Consider the following 17,941-nt stretch of genomic DNA (forward strand, 5'->3'; position numbering starts at 1 on the left):
AAAACCCTTGTTAAAGATTATAATATATTAACCCACATAAAGATATACCTTGGAAGGAAAACTTTATCGGTCAGAACCCAAGTTAATTACATGTCTAGTATAATAACTCTATCGTACTAAATCTTTGAATACTATAAAGGATTCTGATAAAAGTTTTTGAAAAAAATTTCTTTTAACGGCAACATAAGGGTCCCAATCAAAAGTTTTTAAGGAACTAGGGACTTAGATAATGTGACATTCATTTTTCTGTCTAATAATTTGAATTCTCTTTCTTTTTCTCTCTCTCCCACCATAGCAACTTTGAACTGTGACAGCTCTTCTCTGTCCCAAAGTGTTGGCCTTCTTCCAACTCCTCCTTCTGTGACACTCTCCAACCCTTTTCTACTTTTTATAAACTCAAGAGAGAGAGTGTGTTTGTGAGAAAGCAACTTGTTAGAGAAAACCAGAAACACAAGCTTTGTGTTTGTTTTTTTTTCTCTCTCTATTCATTCTGCATTTGGTGCAAGAAACAGACTTCAATCGTAATTTATAGCTACAGATATGTCAGGTCACTGGGGTATTCTTGTTTCAGATCCATGGCTTCAGAACCAGTTCACCCAGGTGGAGCTTCGCAGCTTGAAATCCCAAGTAAGTTCATCAGGGTTCGTTTGGTTTGCAAGGAGGTTAATCGTGTTTCTTAAGAAACCTTTTTGAGTATTTCATGTTGTTTTCCTTGAAAAACTGGAATTTGATGTTGTTAGTGCAATTGGGGTGGTGGGTTGTGTTTTTTTTAATGGTTGGTGCAGTTCGTGAGCATGAGGAGGGAGAGTGGAAGGCTTACGGTTGGGGACTTGGCTTCCAAGATGTCAAGGTTGAAGCTTGTGGGAGAGAATCTCAGTGAAGAAGAGAGAGCTTCTTATATACAGGATTTGTATCAGAACACAAATGAAGAGGTTGATTTTGAATTGTTTCTCAAGGTGAGCTTTATCATCTCATCCTTTCAAGCATCAGCTTTTTAAGGATACTGGATCCTTGTACTTTTTCACACATCACCCATTTTCCTTCCTAGTAGTGATTTATTTTCCTGATCTATTCTGATCTTCACATCTACTCAATTTCAATATGAGAAATGAAATTAGTGTTATCTGGTATTTTTCTTTGCTCTAGAACTATAAAAGGTGACATGATAACAGCTGAAGTGGTTGACTGAATGAGGCTTTTCTTTGTATTTAATTCAAGAGGAAACATAGACAAGAAAGAGAGAAAAAGTAATATTTTCCATTTTCCATGTTGTTTGAACCTTTGATCCAAAAGATCTATATAAAGCTTTTGGTACAGAAAGAAAAAGAGATGTACTTAGAAATCAAAATTTAATCAGCATTTCCCAGAAACTTGGAGAATTTAATCAGAATTGTTTTGATGTATAACTGTATTTTGGGAGAATTTCAGTTGCTTTAGTAAGTAAACATCATACGGGGGGATTAAACTTGGAACTGGTTCACCTTTTAAAAAGTGAAACAGTTTCCGTAGTTGTGTCCAAATCAAAGTTAATTTGAGTGATTTTAATAATGGTGCTATAATGATGACAGGTTTACTTAAAACTGCAAACTTTTGCAAGTTCTAGGACGGGGAGTAATGCAAAAAACTCATCAGCGTTCCTCAAGGCTGCAACAACCACATTGCTTCACACAATAAGTGAATCTGAGAAGGCATCATATGTTGCACATATAAATAACTATCTTGCGGGAGATGAATTCCTCAAGAAATGCCTTCCTATTGATTCTTCAACCAATGACCTGTTTGAAATAGCAAAAGATGGTGTTCTTCTTTGGTACTATGCATTTATTGTTTATCTTCTTTCGTTGCTCTATATAACCCAGTTTTTTCATCCTTTAATAAGAATTACATCTGTTGCAGTAAGCTGATTAATGTGGCTGTTCCACGGACCATTGATGAAAGGGCAATCAATACAAAAAGATTACTTAATCCATGGGAAAGAAATGAAAACCACACGCTTTGCCTGAACTCTGCTAAAGCAATTGGATGTACAGTAGTCAACATTGGAACTCAAGACTTCATTGAAGGAAGGGTATGTTTGAGTGCTTTCTAATTTTTGCTCATGAAAGGGGTTTTTCTTTGGCATGTACTATATTTTCAAAACAATGCTATGCGGACTTTGCATTAAAGCCTTTTTATTTCTCAGCAACTGGAGAATCACTGTGATAATGAATCTCAGAATTAATTATTATATTAGACTTAGGATGTGGATCTTGCAAGGTAATGTTACTAGGTTTCTTCATATTTAAGATATTGTATTTCACTGTGATACTCTAAGAAACAGTAGATCCATGTTATGCCTTTCTATTCCTTGCTCAGGTTCATATAAAACACTTGTTCAAATCATGAGCACTGAAGTGGATTGTACTTTTTTTATTAGAGTTAGATGTTTTTCAATGATTTCTCTTAACATTGTTATAGGACTTGTTAGCCCATTTTATCAGAGTATCTTTCTTTTAATTCATTTTTCTCATTTAAGCCTGTATTGATCGTGTAGAAATTACTCCTCCACCATTCTGCTATTGAGATTGTATTTTATTTTCTTTTTTCAATTTGTGGGTTGGTATCTTATTTGTTTTGTTTTAATTTCAGCGTCATCTGGTGCTTGGATTAATTTCACAGATTATTAAGGTAAATGGTAATTAATGTGAAGTTCAGAATTGTTTTGTTTAGATTGCTAAAATTATTACCTTATATGAATAGATCTTCATTTTTTTTTATCTAATTATGCATTCTTGTTTTGGTATCAATGAAATTGGTAGATACTGCATGCTGCATATTAAATTTTTCAAGGAAAAACTTTTGACATTCCTAATGGTGGTTGCTAAATTAGATACAACTATTGGCGGATCTGAACCTAAAGAAAACACCTCAGCTTGTGGAGTTGGTCAGTGATAGTGAGGTAAATACTTGATTTCATCATCTTTTCATACTTTTCATCATTGTTGTATTTGTTACCTTCAAATTTCTGAAATAATAGGGTATGGAAGAGTTGATGAGTCTGGCACCAGAAAAGATTTTGTTAAGGTGGATGAATTTCCATTTGAAGAAATCAAGTTACAAGAAGATAGTCATGAACTTCTCCTCTGATGTTAGGGTAATTGAGTACTTTTGAAACATAAATGTTGCTATGCTATGTTGTATATGATGTTAATATGTGTTTTGTTCATATGAGCAGCCTCTGGAATAATAATTTGTTGATTAGATTTACTTTATGAAGTTGGAACTTCTATTAGTGTTAGTATTAATGAGCTGCAGTTGATTGAAATCTTTTTCATCTGATGAAAAATAGGAGATAAGTAGCTTAAATCTTAAGGATCAATAAAGTGAATTATGTCATGAGGAATTTTGAGTAAAACACATTTCTTGCAAGATTCTTTGTACACTTTTTCTACTTTTCATGCAGGAAATCATTGGTCAGTATGAACTATAAATTATAACAAAACTTTTTTGAGCAAAGTTCATGAAGATAGACTTTTTTTAACATGTATGGTTCTGACACTACAGGATGCAGAAGCTTATGCTCACCTTCTAAATGTTCTTGCACCTGAATACACTAATCCATCCACATTGGCTGTCAAAAATCCTTACGAACGAGCAAAATTAGTTCTTGAACATGCTGATAAGATGGGTTGTAAGCGATACATAACAGCAAGAGATATAGTGGAAGGTTCCCCAAATCTTAACCTTGCTTTTGTTGCACATATTTTTCAACACAGGTGATAATGATCTTTCTATTGAGCACATATTGTTTGTTCAAATTATTTCATTTTTGAGTTGTTGGTAATAGATAAGACATGAAATGGAGTTTTATTTTAGGATTTGGTAAAGGATTGTTTTATTGAAGTGATTTATTAATATAACTGCGGTACCTTTTTATTCTTATTCTTGACTTTGTGGTGAGACCCTAACTTGTAGCCTTCAGAAACAGCTATCAGCCTTGAGTAAAATTAACAACCTATTTTATTCTGTGACGGAGTATGTTCCCGATGAATCCTTCTTTGTTGAACTCACTTTCACCATATTTCTGGGGGCCACACACTTCTATTTTCTTCTGTTTCATTTTATCTGATGTTCTTCCTGCAAGAAATTTCCGTATTGGTTATTCTCCAGTGTATGATGATTTGTGCCTGAATAAACAACGGTCATTTTAATTATGTGTCACCCATTAGCTACATTTTGAAATTTACTTATTCGAGTTATTTGAATAGGTGTAAATAGATGTACAATTTTGAACACCTAAATCTTCATTTGGCTGTTTAGTTTTCTTTTATTGGCTTTGAATATGATTTCATTAACCTATGTATGATTCTATTACATCTCCAATAAAAAGTAAGCAAATTTACATTTTGGGGTTTGAGAAATATATGCAAGCAAACTCAATTTCACTCTTACAGGAATGGACTATCAACTCAGACAAAACAGAGTTCTCTCCTTGAAAACTTGTTAGATGACACCCAAGACTCTAGAGAAGAGAGAGCATTTCGCCTCTGGATCAATAGCCTTGGAAATTCAACATACATCAACAATGTCTTTGAGGATGTTAGAAACGGGTGGAATATCTTATTTTCACTATATCTCTTATAAATGGTGTGGAATATGAACCGGTCTTGTTAATCTTGTTCGTGGAATCGAAAACTGTTATATTGGTTCAATAATTTTTCACTTTTCAAATTTCTCACCATAAGAATGTTATAATCATTCAAATAATGGCAATGCATGTTTAAATAATTCTGACATTTAGGAATTGTGTGACAAGATTCTTTGTTTGATTTGACAGTAGTTTACATTGTTTTCATATGAGATTTACATCTTCTGAATGTGTTGTACTTGTTTACAGGTGGGTACTCCTGGAGACTCTTGACAAAGTGTCACCAGGGATAGTGAATTGGAAGATTGCTAATAAGCCACCTATTAAGTTGCCATTCAAAAAAGTAGAGAACTGCAATCAAGTTGTGAAAATAGGGAAACAACTTAAATTTTCCCTGGTAAATATTGCTGGGAATGACATTGTGCAGGGCTATAAAAAATTAATACTAGGTATGTTGGCCTGAAAACTATGTTCTCTTGCTGGGTTTGAGTCAATTGATGAACTGAAAATGTGTCAACCATCAATTCATTGTTTCTGTATCCCTTCTATAAAACTTTTCATCTGATGTTAGAGGATGCTAACACTATTTAACCAAACATGGTTGATTTTGTCTTCAGCATATTTGTGGCAGTTGATGCGATACAACATCCTTCAACTCCTAAAAAACTTGAGATTTCACTCTCATGGGAAGGAAATAACTGATGTTGATATTCTGAGATGGGCAAACAGCAGAGTCAGCAGTTCAGGAAGTCAAAGCCGAATGAATAGTTTCAAGGTACTTTTGGATTTATATATATATATGTATCTGTGTGTATGTATGTCGTTCTACTGCAAACGACTGACTCTATCGTGTTCACCGGTTTATTTTGTTTGTAATATTTGATAGTTTTGTTGGCTTTCCTCTAGTGCTTGCTGAATAAAGAGATACTGTAGTTTTGCATGACAACATTTCATTTTGTACCCTTCTGATATACATGTACATTATACTCCTGCTCAAGAAAGATCCCAATTTCACTATATTTTACTAGGATATATCAGTAATCAAAAGCTAGATTGGCTATGTAATTATGTTTGCTTCTAAGGGTGATTTTTGTTATATGGAACATGGAAAAGTATAGTAATTTTCCTGAACTAATTTATCTCTTTTCTTGATACATATTTAGGTGTATTTGGTTAGTGTTGCATGGTGCTTTTTGGATAAATAATTTGTATAATATATTCAGAGAATAGACTTTTACCGAATTAGGTTCGTTAATTGTTATAATTAATCAAATTGCAGGACAAGAGTGTAACAGATGGAATTTTTTTCCTTGAGCTTCTTAGTTCTGTGCAACCTAGAGCTGTAAATTGGGGTCTTGTAACAAAAGGAATAACTGGTATGTTTTCTTTTTACTCTTTAATAATGTTTGGCTTGCATGCATGTTTTCTAAATAACCTTCTGTGATGAAGCACATGTGATGTGTACTACAATAATTGTGTTCCATCTAGAATTTTGGATTCGTTATGGTCATTAATGCCTTTGCTTGAAAACTGTAACATCACTCATTTCATTGGATTTTTCTATTCTAATAACATCATTAAGGCCGCATAGTTTTTCATTTTTCATGTAAACCTGTCTGTCCTACTTTGGTTGTAGAGTGTAAGAAAATCATGTATTGGGCCATTTATAATCATTAACATCTGACAAATGGCATATTCAATAATCCATTTTTATTGCGAATGTGTTGATTATGACTTTATATATTTTATATGCATTAATTCCAAACTATCATGATATTCTCTCAAGCTGAAGTTATCTCATTCCTGCTACAAAAAGTGAACTACAAAAGTTATGTTCTTCACTTGCATAATGGTGTTGCATGAAATGGACATAAATTTGGTACCAGGAGAAGATTTGCGTTAATCTGGTTTATAAATGGTGCAGATCAGGAGAAAATGATGAATGCCACCTACATTATCAGTATTGCAAGAAAGCTTGGATGTTCAATATTCTTGCTTCCTGAAGACATCACTGAGGTAAGCATTTAGCAAATATTCATGTTGAGGTTTTTGTCATTGAGTTCAAAACATTTAACAAGCATTCATATTGAGGTTTTTGTCACTGACTGCAAAACATTTAGCAAACATTCACTTTCTACTAAATTGCCTGAAACATCAGTTTTAGTGCATGTTTGGAAAAATACTTGTTTAAGGCAAACAATGCTCAAAAGTTGTAAATTGCAAGATTTTGACACAACCATGGATATTATGGATGTGTCTAATGTGGCTGCAATTGTGTTGGTGTTTTTTTGTACCAACTCTTGAATGGTATTTTGCAGGTGAATCAAAAGATGATCCTTACTCTAACAGCTAGCATAATGTATTGGTTCTTGAAACACCCTCTTGAAGAAAGAACAGTAGGGGGTTCAGACAGTGAGAGTGGGAGCCAATTGGAGACTACATCAAATTCAACACTGGATGATTCTGCTTCTGACTCTTCAGCAGAAGAGAATGGAAGCATGTAAATATGACTTGTGAAAGTTTTTGTTTTCATCAATATATAAATAATTAATGATTTCAATACCAAATTTCATCAGCCTTTTTTCATAAGGTTAAGAAAAAAGACTTTAAGCAAAATAATCAACATTCGCCGTCTGTGGGAATCGAACCCACGACCACATGTTAAAAGCCATGCACTCTACCGGCTGAGCTAAGATGGCTATACAATATTAAATTTATTTTATACTAGAAGTAAAATATACAGTAATTTCATTGATATCACGATCCCGACCGGCAAGTGAATAAAACAAAAATGAGTATTTTAAATTTATGCAAAGAATAAGTTTTAAGAATTCATCGAATTCATGACATAATTTGAGTAATTGGAAAAAGTTTTATGAAAAAAAAAATAGTAATTAAATATGATAATTTGAAGGACAAAACAATTCTCAAGGTATTAGGAAAAAATTTAAACAGTTAATAGCTTTTTATATATGAGAACCCTAATGATGGTCCTTAAAATTTTGAATCCGTTCTCGAGTTAAATGGATTTATCTGCGGGTTGTGAGAGCGCTAATGAACTCTTTTTACAATCTAATGCTAATAAATAAAATGCGTAAGCTAAACAAAAATAGTACTCTTAAAAAATAGTATGAAATTTAGGTACTTTTTGTCGTTAAATAGTTGTTTAGTGATGATATCATACTTTTATTAAGCATAAAATTATAGATTACGTAAAAGTGATATAAAAAATATTTTTATGTGATTTAAATGCAAACTACTTTACCATTTAAATTTTTTTTTTATTTCGAAAATCATGGTTAGATTTTAAAAAAAGGTGAAATTTTACACTTTTTAAAATGATATTTTTAGTTTTTGATTTTATTGTTTGACCAACATCCTAAACCTTTAATATATGTAGGACATATGTGTGCTTGCTTAAAATAAATCCATTTTGATGAGTTTTGTAGCGAATTACGAGCTTTATGGGTGGTCTTACGAATATACTTATTCTAAGAAGGATGCATAGTAAAACATTATATTGGTTAGTCAAAAACTTTACGCTATATTTTATTTTCTTTTAGAATTTTCCATAAAGAAAAAAAAAAGTAATAACTACAAAGGACACTTTTTTTTTCTTAAATTTCGTCCAATTTTCACAATATTATTTCTCACATTCTCCTAGATGCTTTTTAACTTTTTATATTATCATATGTTTGCATTAGGTATTACCATATTTTTAAATCAAAACTTTTACCTGGTGTTCTTTGAAAAAGAGAGTTAGTTTTATAAAATGGGTTTGTACGGAGTTATAGAACTACTTTGGAGATTTTTGTAAGTAGGTCCACTATATGTTATTAAACTCTTTCGGTGTGATAATTGTACAACTCAAAACAATTTTCCTTTTAATAATTATTTAATTAAATTTATGACCTTGACTCTAATACAAATGATAGAATTGAAATGATAGAATTGAAAGTGTTGGAAAGAAAACAAAATTAACAGATAAACAAGCGGAAGCAAAATTCAGATCAAATCTTTCCTAAATAAATAATATGTAAAATATTTCGATCCCAAGTCTAATGATAGAATCATTGTCAATTACCATATATCTGAGGTATTATCCGCTTTGGAACGTAGATTCGTCACAGTTTTGTCCTTAAAAGGTGCCTCGATAGATGGAATGAGAAAAGGATATTTAAATTACATTAGACCTTCGCTTCTAAACAATATGAGACTATTGGGTTTGTGGTAAGAACATAAGTCTCCCAATCGAGGTCTAAGGGGAATGAGCATATCAACCCTAATGGTACTTGAATAAAAATCAAAAGGAACCTCAATATAAGATGAGAAATAAAACATTTTCTTCAAGGTAGCTTCTCTATACAAATTTGCACAGGATACACTAGTTGTTTTTACCTTCTTCCTCACTCTCTCTTTGAAGGCTTCTTTTCTTTTCTCACTATCTTCCACTTTATTTTTCCTCTTAACCAATATGATGCAAGGGTTGTATATTTTAAATTGCTTAATGGGCTGGGAGTCTATAAAGAAAAATACACATTTTATTTTCCTTAATCAAATCAGTATGACCAATAAATTGGTGACCCACCTAACAAATCTCCCCCTTACCAATTAATTGGGACTATAATAAACCAAATGGCCTTCTCCTTGCAAATAACAAATTTTTTTTGTAGGTAGAATCTTTGTCATCATATCTAACCCATTCTCATTAGTATGGATTTTCTCCAATTATAATTGCTTCATCTCTAATGCATCTCATATCCAATGATATTGGACTTTAATATGCTTTGACCTTGAATGAAAGGATGAGTTTTTGCTGAGATGGATTGCACTTTGACTATCACAATAAAAAACATATTTTTCTTTTGATAATCCCAACTCTTGTAGGAATTTCTACATCCACAAGAACTCTTTAGAAACTTCTATAAAAACAATATATTTTTCCTTCATAGAAGAAAGAACAACACATTTTTGTAACCTAGATTGCCATGATATTGCTTCCCCTGTAAAAGTCATCATAGAACCAGAAGTAGACTTCCTATAATCCATATCTCATGCCATGTCTGCATTTGTGTAACCATTCAACACATGTTTGCCACTTCCAAAGCATAAAAAAACTCCAGAAGTACTTTTGAGATACCTAAGTATCCACTTCACAACTTGCCAATGCTTTTTTCCAAGATTAGCAAGGAAATGACCCATAACACCAACAACATGAGCAATGTCTGGCCTTGTACACACCATGACATAAATCAAACTACCAACTGCAGATGAATATGGAATCTTCTACATTTCTTCTTTTTCATTCTCACTTGTAGGACACTGCTTTGAGCTCAACTTGAAATGACCTATAAATGGAGTGTTAACAGATTTTCTATATCACTGCCTTGGAGCTTGTTTGAGCCCATACAATCTCTTTCTCAATTTGAAAAACATATTTTCTTTACCTTTGACTACAAAACCTTCAAGTTGTTCCATATAGATTTCTTCTTCTAAATCACCATGAAGGAAGGTTATTTTCACATCAAGTTAGTCGGTCAACTTCTAAATTTAAAGTTGTTGCCAAGCCAAGTACAACTCTGATTGAAGACATTTTAACCATGGGTGAAAATATTTTTTCAAAATCAATTCCCTTCTTTTGACCAAAGTATTTCCCAACCACCTTGCCTTATACCTTTGCTGTGAGTTATTCTCTTCTGATTTCAATTGGAAGACCCATTTATTTTTCAATGCTCTCTTGCCTTGAGGCAAATTCACTAACTCAAAGGTATAGTTCTTGTAAGATGTGGAAAAGTACTAGCCCAAATGGTTGAAAGGACTTGGGTTTGAGTTCTATGTACGCCAATTGGTGTTATTTTAATTGTTTATTATTTTAGTAAATGATTGATCATGGTGAGTGATAATATGGTCCTAAACTTATAGAAATTATCACGAAACATGAATTGGTTGAATGGTTGTGCATTGACTTGATATTTGTCTTGTTGTGTGTTCGAACCTTAGTAGACATGGATTAAGCTTCCTTTTTGCTAAAATTCTTTTTAGCATGAATGTGAAGGAGCTGAAACCCTAGTCGTCTTCAGGAGCAGATGGAAATGCTAGAAAATAGAGAGTAATTAGAAGAGTGAAACACTGCTGAATTTTGTATGCATTGTGAGAAGAGTATTCCAAGTATCCATTTGTGCGAGAGAGTGAGAGAGAGAGAGAGAGAGAGAGAGAAATAGCTGAATTTGTATGATATGATGTTGCTCCTTGGTCTATTCTTATTTTAATTCGAGTTTCTGAAAATTTTCTAAAAACCTCTTAGTGGGCCTTCAAAACCTCCAAGTCGCTCATCCCTTTTTTTGTGCAAATTATGGGTTCCAGAGAGGAATCCCCTGGTAGCATGAACTGGTTGTCAAGCGATGCATGTGTTTCAACCCAATTTTTGAGTATTTTGTAGGAACCGCCAGGTGGCATGAGCAACAATGACTCGATTTGTAGTGTTTACATGTTTTGGGTTGTTTCTGATTGGTGGGAAAGTTGTTTCAAATTGTGGGTTGATTGAGGGAAGGTATTAATTGTGAAACTATGATAAGGTACGAGGAATTTTGATGAATATGGTTATGGTTGGATATTAGGGTTTGTGAATTGGGGGTTTTATGTGATTAGGTTAATTGGTGTACAAATTCTAGGAAGAGCTGTTATGTTCGCATTTAAATTGATAATTAGAGCCTTGGGATAAATGGTTACACGATTGAATTGTGGAATTATGCGGAAGGAGATGCTCTGGAATTTTTCAAGGTGTTCTTGTAGGTATAGCAGAATCTGAGTTTCCCAAAAACTGATGTGCTGCCTAGCGAGACGTAATCTACCACCAAGCGACAATGCATATCATAAGGACAAGTTTTTGGTTTTGGACGTGACGGGTTTGGGTCTGATTCTATGGTAAATTATGGATATATAGTGAGGAAAATTAGGGAAAAGACAGTCCAAGAATACATTGTATGTGGGAGAAAAAGCAAGATTTAAGAATGGATTGGGGTTGAAGAATTGGGTGTAATGGGTATCATAGCTGGGGTTGTGGTGTGAGTTACAAAAATTTTGTAGTGATTGGTCTAAGATGAGGCATTATGTTCTCAGTTTAATGATAAGTAATATGAGCTTAAATTGCGAATAAATAAGTATGTGGCATGTTAATGGATATTGCAAGGTGATAGAACAAAATTGGTGAAGGATGATGTGATGTTTAGGACCATAACAGGAAATAAGTACAATTAGGGGACCATGATATGCGTTGTATGTAGTGGTTGTATCTAATTAAATTTAGGCAGTTAAATGGTCTAAGTAAGTGGAATTGGAGATGTAACTCTGTATAATTCTGGGTGAGATGAACTTCAACCTTTAGGAAGAGGTTTGGGTGTCACTATGACTGAGTAGCCTATAGAGGTATTGAGAGGGAGTAGAGTTTCGCTACAATGGGAAAATAACCAGTAAGCACGTTGTATTGGTGTAGCGCCTGACGATGAAGTTTGAACAGTCAAGCGAGAGCTACAAAAATATAAGGGTCCTAGAACACGTGGCGCCTGGCAGTCAAGTGTGTTTCACCAGGCAATACTAGCAGTGGTAGTGTTGTTTGAGGCGCTTGTCGCCTGGCGGGTTGTGACTTCCACTAGACAGTCTAGAACCGAAGTTCGTCTGGTGGCTTTGGAGCAACGCCAAGCGATAATGTAGAGGCAAGATGTTGTTTGCTTTGGTTGTACATTGTCTACAAGACTTTGGGTGATACCTTAAAGATTAACTTGCTGGAGTGTTCCTTGAGTTGTGTCTTGAAACAATATCCCTTGAGTTGTGGCTCGGAATAGTGGGTAAACACGTGACATTCCTTGAGTTGTGGCTTAGAATGACATCTCTTGAGTTGTGGCTCGGGATGGCGGATGAACACGAGAAATCCTTGAGTTGTGGCTCGGATTGGCGAGTGTTGCCGGTGTGAGTGTTCGAGTTGTGGCTCGTATAGATGGGTCCAAAAAGATTGTCCTCCTCGATATTTAGCCGACGAGTTTGGTAGTCTTGAGACATTACAAACTATGTTTCGTATTGGAAACTCCACTTAGTGTTTCAGAGTGTGGTCCATAGCAAGTGCCCCGCACGTGTTCTACAAGTTGTGGCTTGTAGGTGTGGCAGCAAGATCATCTTGAGGTATTTATCTAAAGACATAGAACATGGATAACATAGTGGTGGCCATGTGGTGTGAAATCAAAGTTCCTTTGATGTGTGTGTGCTTATATATCTGAATTCTATATATGATTCTTATATTGTTAGCTCACCCTATATGCTTGTGTTTGGCAATGATCGTGTAATGTGTTATACGGGAGAAGATGATGTTGCAGGTAGTTTTGGTGAGGTATAGAGCCGGAGCGGGCTAGTGAGGGAAAAGCTTTTATAGAATTTTTATTATTTATGGATTTTGGGCATTTTGTAAATGTTTATTTTTACTTGACTTAGAACTTGTGGTTGATATTTATGTATTGTCGATTTTGAATTAATGGAGATTTTAATAGAGATTTTCATTTTCCCTTGTTTTTGGGAAATGGCAAAATAAAATAATGTGTAATTATTATCTATTTTAATTTTATTTATTTAAAATTAGTAATATCAACCGAGATGTTACAATTCTCTTGTAAGGATTTCATTTTTTGCATGGCTTTGTACCACTTGTCTTCCTCTTGATGTGACATAGCTTCTTCATAACTTTCGGGCTCTCCCCCATCCGTCAACAACACAAACTCATGAAGATAATATTTTTTGTGAAGGACGTCTCTCTAGTCGATCTTCTTAGGAGAGGCTCCATGCGTGGTTTGGGAGGAGGAGTTTGTTCAGTTGGCTCAATAACTTGAGTCTTAAGCACATCAACCACATTCTCCAAGTTTGTATTCACATCTCCCCCATGATCAACAACCTTGGCAGAAGGTTCTGGCTCAACATCAATGAACTCGTGAGTAACTTGTTTTGGCTTCTCTTTCTTATTAATATCTTCAATGGTTTGGTCCTCAAGAAAAATAGTATCTTGACTTCTAACAATCTTCTTATCAACCGGATCCCAAAATCTGTAACAAAAATCATCACGACCATAACTAAACAAGATGCATTGTTTAAACTTTCCATCAAGCTTTGATCTTTTATCTCTGTGGATGTGAACAAATGCTTTGCAGCCAAACACTCTCAAATGATTATAAGAAACATATTTCCCTTTCCACACCCTCCAAGGAATATCACTATCAAGAAGAATAGAAGGAGAAAGGTTAATCAAATCCACTACAGTTGTCAATGCCTCACCATAGAAAACTTTACGCAATTTTGCATGAGAAAGCATGCATATGATTTTATCATTAATTGTGTGGTTCATTCACTCTGCAACTCCATTTTGCTAAGGTGTCTTTGGAAATGTCTTCCCATGTTTGATGTCATGCTCTTTGCAATAATGCTCAAAAGGACCGTTGTACTCACCACCATTATCTACTCTAACACATTTCAATAGTTTGTCGTTTCTCTTTTAACATTTGCTTATAAATGCTTGAACATATCAAATATATGGTCTTTGGATTTCACAACAAAGGCCCAAACCTTTCTAGAATGGTCATTAATAAAAGTGAAAAATAAGAGCAACCACTTATTGATTTATCCTTCATAGTGCAAACATCAATGTGAATTAATTATAGGACATGTGGTCTTCTATGTAGAGAATAAGTGTGAAAAAACCTCTATGTTGCTTACCAAAAAGATAGTCAATACAAGTTTAAAGAGATGTACCTTTAACAAAAAGCAACCCCTGTCTTGAAAGTGTAGCAAGACCTTTCTCACTCAAATGACCTAGCGGTTTATGTCATAGTTTTATGGAAGAATCTTCAACTGCATTCACTTGAGGTATAGAGAAATTTGTTGATGTCCAATACAAAGTATTTCATTTCTTTCATTTTGCTATCAACATGTCCCCTTTAGTGCACTTCCATTTTCCATCACCAAAGAAATTATAATAACCATCTTCATCAAGTACCTGGGCAGAGATCAAGCTAAGGCAAATATCTAGGATATTTATAACGTTCTTTAAAAGCAACTTGCAACCAGTATTAGTCTCCAACAAAATATATCCATTGCCAACAATCTTGCTTACCCATTGGTTTCCCATCTTCACATGCCCAAAATCTCCAACAGTATATGATGTGAAGTATCACAATGTCGTGTAACATGAAACGAGGCATCAAAGTCAATAATCCATTCCTACTTCTAATTGGTGAGATTAATAGAGTCATCTTCATAAACAATGACAATTTTCTCATCAGACACAATTGCAGTGGTGATTTTATCTTTATCTTCTCTTCTATTGTAATTATTTCCTCTATCCTTTGATCTCTCTCGCTTGAGGAATTTGCACTCTCTAATCATATGTCATAGTTTATTACAATGGAAACATATGATGTTTGTCTTTCGCCTTGCCTTCCCTCATCAGACACAATGTAAGCGTGTTTAATATGCTAAGGAATTTGATTATTGAATTTTAGTTTTCTACTGGTGTTGCATTGGTTTACATTTTTCCATCTATGTATTTACTTAATTTTTTCATCATAGGTATTTTTTGTCTGTGTGCGATGTATTTTTATCATGGGTTTGGTATGATCTCCCCATGTTTTCCTATTCTTTTTCTTCTTCTTATTTTTAATAAAATCTTGAAGTTATGGCAGTGATATCCTTAGATGCACATTTTATATATGACTTGATATGATTGTTGTTAGGCGACAACTACCATTATTCTAGAAAAAGCTACTAAACATAGAAGACTAAAATAAAAAACAAGTATTTTTATTCATTTCCCTAATTCACTATAGAAAATGATATAAATAAGAGTAAGATTGTAGTACATTTTCACCTAAGACTATTCATAATAATTTAAAATATCAAAAATAAACTATCATAACTAGAAATGTGTTATGAAAAAAAATAGTGTATTATGAAAGTAATATTTCAATATCAAGTAGGACAAAAGAGTTTTTTTTTCAAGAATGTAAATAAATAAATAACAAATGAAAGTATAATAATTAGTTTGCATTTAGCTTTCTTTTTTCTTCAAAAAAAAAAATAAAGCATATGAGAGAGTGGGAGATGAACACAAACCGTAAGCAACTCAAAAGACAAAAGGAGAGAAATAAAAAATATATATTAATAATTTTATTATTTATTATATTTAATTTTATGTTCGACTATTTATTAATATTAAACTAAGTGTTATAAAAGAAGTATAAAATCACCTAATTAAATTCTCATAAATTTTCATTATAATACACAAAATTTGAAAAGTTTAGGGGGCTAGAGCTCACCTAGACTCTTGAGGATGACAATGGATCGGGACAAGTACGGTACGGATAATGCTCTGCCCATCCTTAAACGTACGTTACTTGCACTACCAAACATGACACATAACATATGACGAATATATTTTTTCTTCGTATGGATGCATGCATGCCAATTTTTAATGTCTTAAAAGTTGCTAACTTTTCTCTAAATCTAATAATTTCCTCTTTTAATTAATAACTTACAATCAAATCAAAATTTGATAAATTATGTTATGTTAGAATATTTTTTTGTTTGTAAGCCAAATAAAGTAATTGTAAATGACAGTTGTTTAGTTACACTTTTGTTTTTAGTCAGCGTGCCATAAAGTGAGCCATGCACCAAGTATATATAACCATGTATCCACATTCTTTCTCAATATAGCTTGTGAAGTTTTCTTTATGTTTGCTCTCTGTTATTTTCTTTATGATATCAAGAGCTAGGTTGTATTAGGGCCTACGTAAGAAAAGTGTGTCAGTCAGTGTAAAGTTTTTCGAGTGCAACTATACAGAGAGTATTAGTCAGAGTGTTCTTTGAGAGAAAAAGTGTAAGCTTCTTGTTTCTTGGTACACCAAGAAAGAGAAAGAAAGAAGAACATCAAGAAGAGAAGGGTGTTGTTGTTGAGGGTAAAGCACAGAAAACATGGCTGGCATGGAAGGCATGATTCAAGGAGGCTTACCAGTCTTTGATGATAAGCTTTTCGATGACTGGAAAATAAGGATGAAAGTTGTGTTCAGTTTCCAAGAGGTAACGGAGGTCATTGAGACAAGCGTTATGAAGATAAGTAGCAAGGCTACTGAGGAGGAGAAAAAGAATCACAAACTACAATAGAAGTTGGGCGGCAAGGCACAATTTCTTTTGTACCAATGCGTCAACTCCAAGATCTCTCATGTTGAAACATCAAAGGAAGCTTGGGAAACTTTGGTGAAAACGTATGGAGATGTGGGTAAACACAAGAAAGTGAAGCTACAGGCTCTTAGAAGGAAGTTCGAGTTCTTGATGATGGAAGAATGTGAGACCGTTGGTGAGTACTTCGATAAAGATACAAGAATTAGTGAATGCAATGAAGTCTTGTGGTGACAAGATATCTGAACAACACGTTGTGAACAAGGTACTAAGGTCTTTCCCTCCCAAGTCCGACCATATGGTGATTACGATAGAAGAGACTAAAGATCTTGAGAAGTTGGAGATATAGGAGTTGCAACACTCGCTCGAAGCTCATGAATATCGCATGGATGAACGGAAACACTATCAAGAACGAGCCTTACAAGCTTGGTCCTAGTACAAAGGAAAGGGAAAAGGGTCCAAAAGCTCCTTAAGATACAACTCTAGATACAAAGAGACACACAAAGAGAATGATGTAAGTTCATGTGATTCTACCAAACGTAAAAACCACAAATCTGGTTCAAGTTTTGATGAAAAAAAGGAATGGAAGTTTGATAAGAGAAAAGTAAGGTGATTTAATTGTTAGAAGTTAGGCCATTTCGCTAAAGAATCCTAGAAAGGTGAAGGGGCCAAGAATAAATCTAGAGACCAAGCCCACTTAGCTTAGGACGAAACATCAGATTCAGAGCCTGTAATGTTGATGGAAAGATTTGGTGAAGAAGAGGCAAAAGGAACTTCGTGGTACTTGGATTCAGGTTGCTCCATCCATATGACTGGCAGGAGGGATTGGTTCATGAAAATGGAGGTGGCGCATGGGAAAATAAAGTCTGCTGATGATAGAACCCTATAAGTTGAAGGCTTAGGAAGGGTGGTGTTACGTGATGAAAATGGGAGAGAAGTGATTATAGAAGAAGTATTGAATGATCTAGGGTTAAAAACCAATTTGATAAACCTCAGGTAGTTGTTGCAAAAGGGATTTGTGATGCAAATGGAGGACAATTGTCTTGGTGTATTTGATAAGAATAGAAAGTTCACCATTAAAGCCAAACTTTCTAAAAATAGGACGTT

General features: G+C 34.0%; 1 protein-coding gene across 2 annotated transcripts; it reads left to right on the forward strand.

Moving 5' to 3' along the window:
• The first annotated feature begins 242 nt into the window (after positions 1-242).
• LOC114183805 (fimbrin-2-like) lies at positions 243-7,202 on the forward strand. Of its 2 annotated transcripts, none has more exons than XM_028070950.2 (14): positions 243-627; positions 786-956; positions 1,569-1,810; positions 1,897-2,068; positions 2,629-2,667; positions 2,870-2,938; positions 3,017-3,133; positions 3,544-3,755; positions 4,434-4,589; positions 4,877-5,076; positions 5,245-5,402; positions 5,907-6,003; positions 6,552-6,643; positions 6,946-7,202. In XM_028070950.2, the coding sequence occupies exons 1-14, from the start codon at positions 541-543 to the stop codon at positions 7,129-7,131; spliced, it is 1,998 nt and encodes a 665-aa protein (XP_027926751.1). In that variant the 5' UTR covers positions 243-540; the 3' UTR covers positions 7,132-7,202. The 2 variants fall into 2 exon arrangements, with proteins under 2 accessions (XP_027926751.1, XP_085529110.1); XM_085672984.1 differs by having other exon boundaries at positions 244-627; positions 741-956.
• Positions 7,203-17,941: the final 10,739 nt, after the last annotated feature.

This window comes from Vigna unguiculata, chromosome 5 (assembly GCF_037176805.1).
Source record: "Vigna unguiculata cultivar grain cowpea cultivar isolate G323 ecotype 2 chromosome 5, ASM3717680v1, whole genome shotgun sequence".
Taxonomy (NCBI): domain Eukaryota; kingdom Viridiplantae; phylum Streptophyta; class Magnoliopsida; order Fabales; family Fabaceae; genus Vigna; species Vigna unguiculata.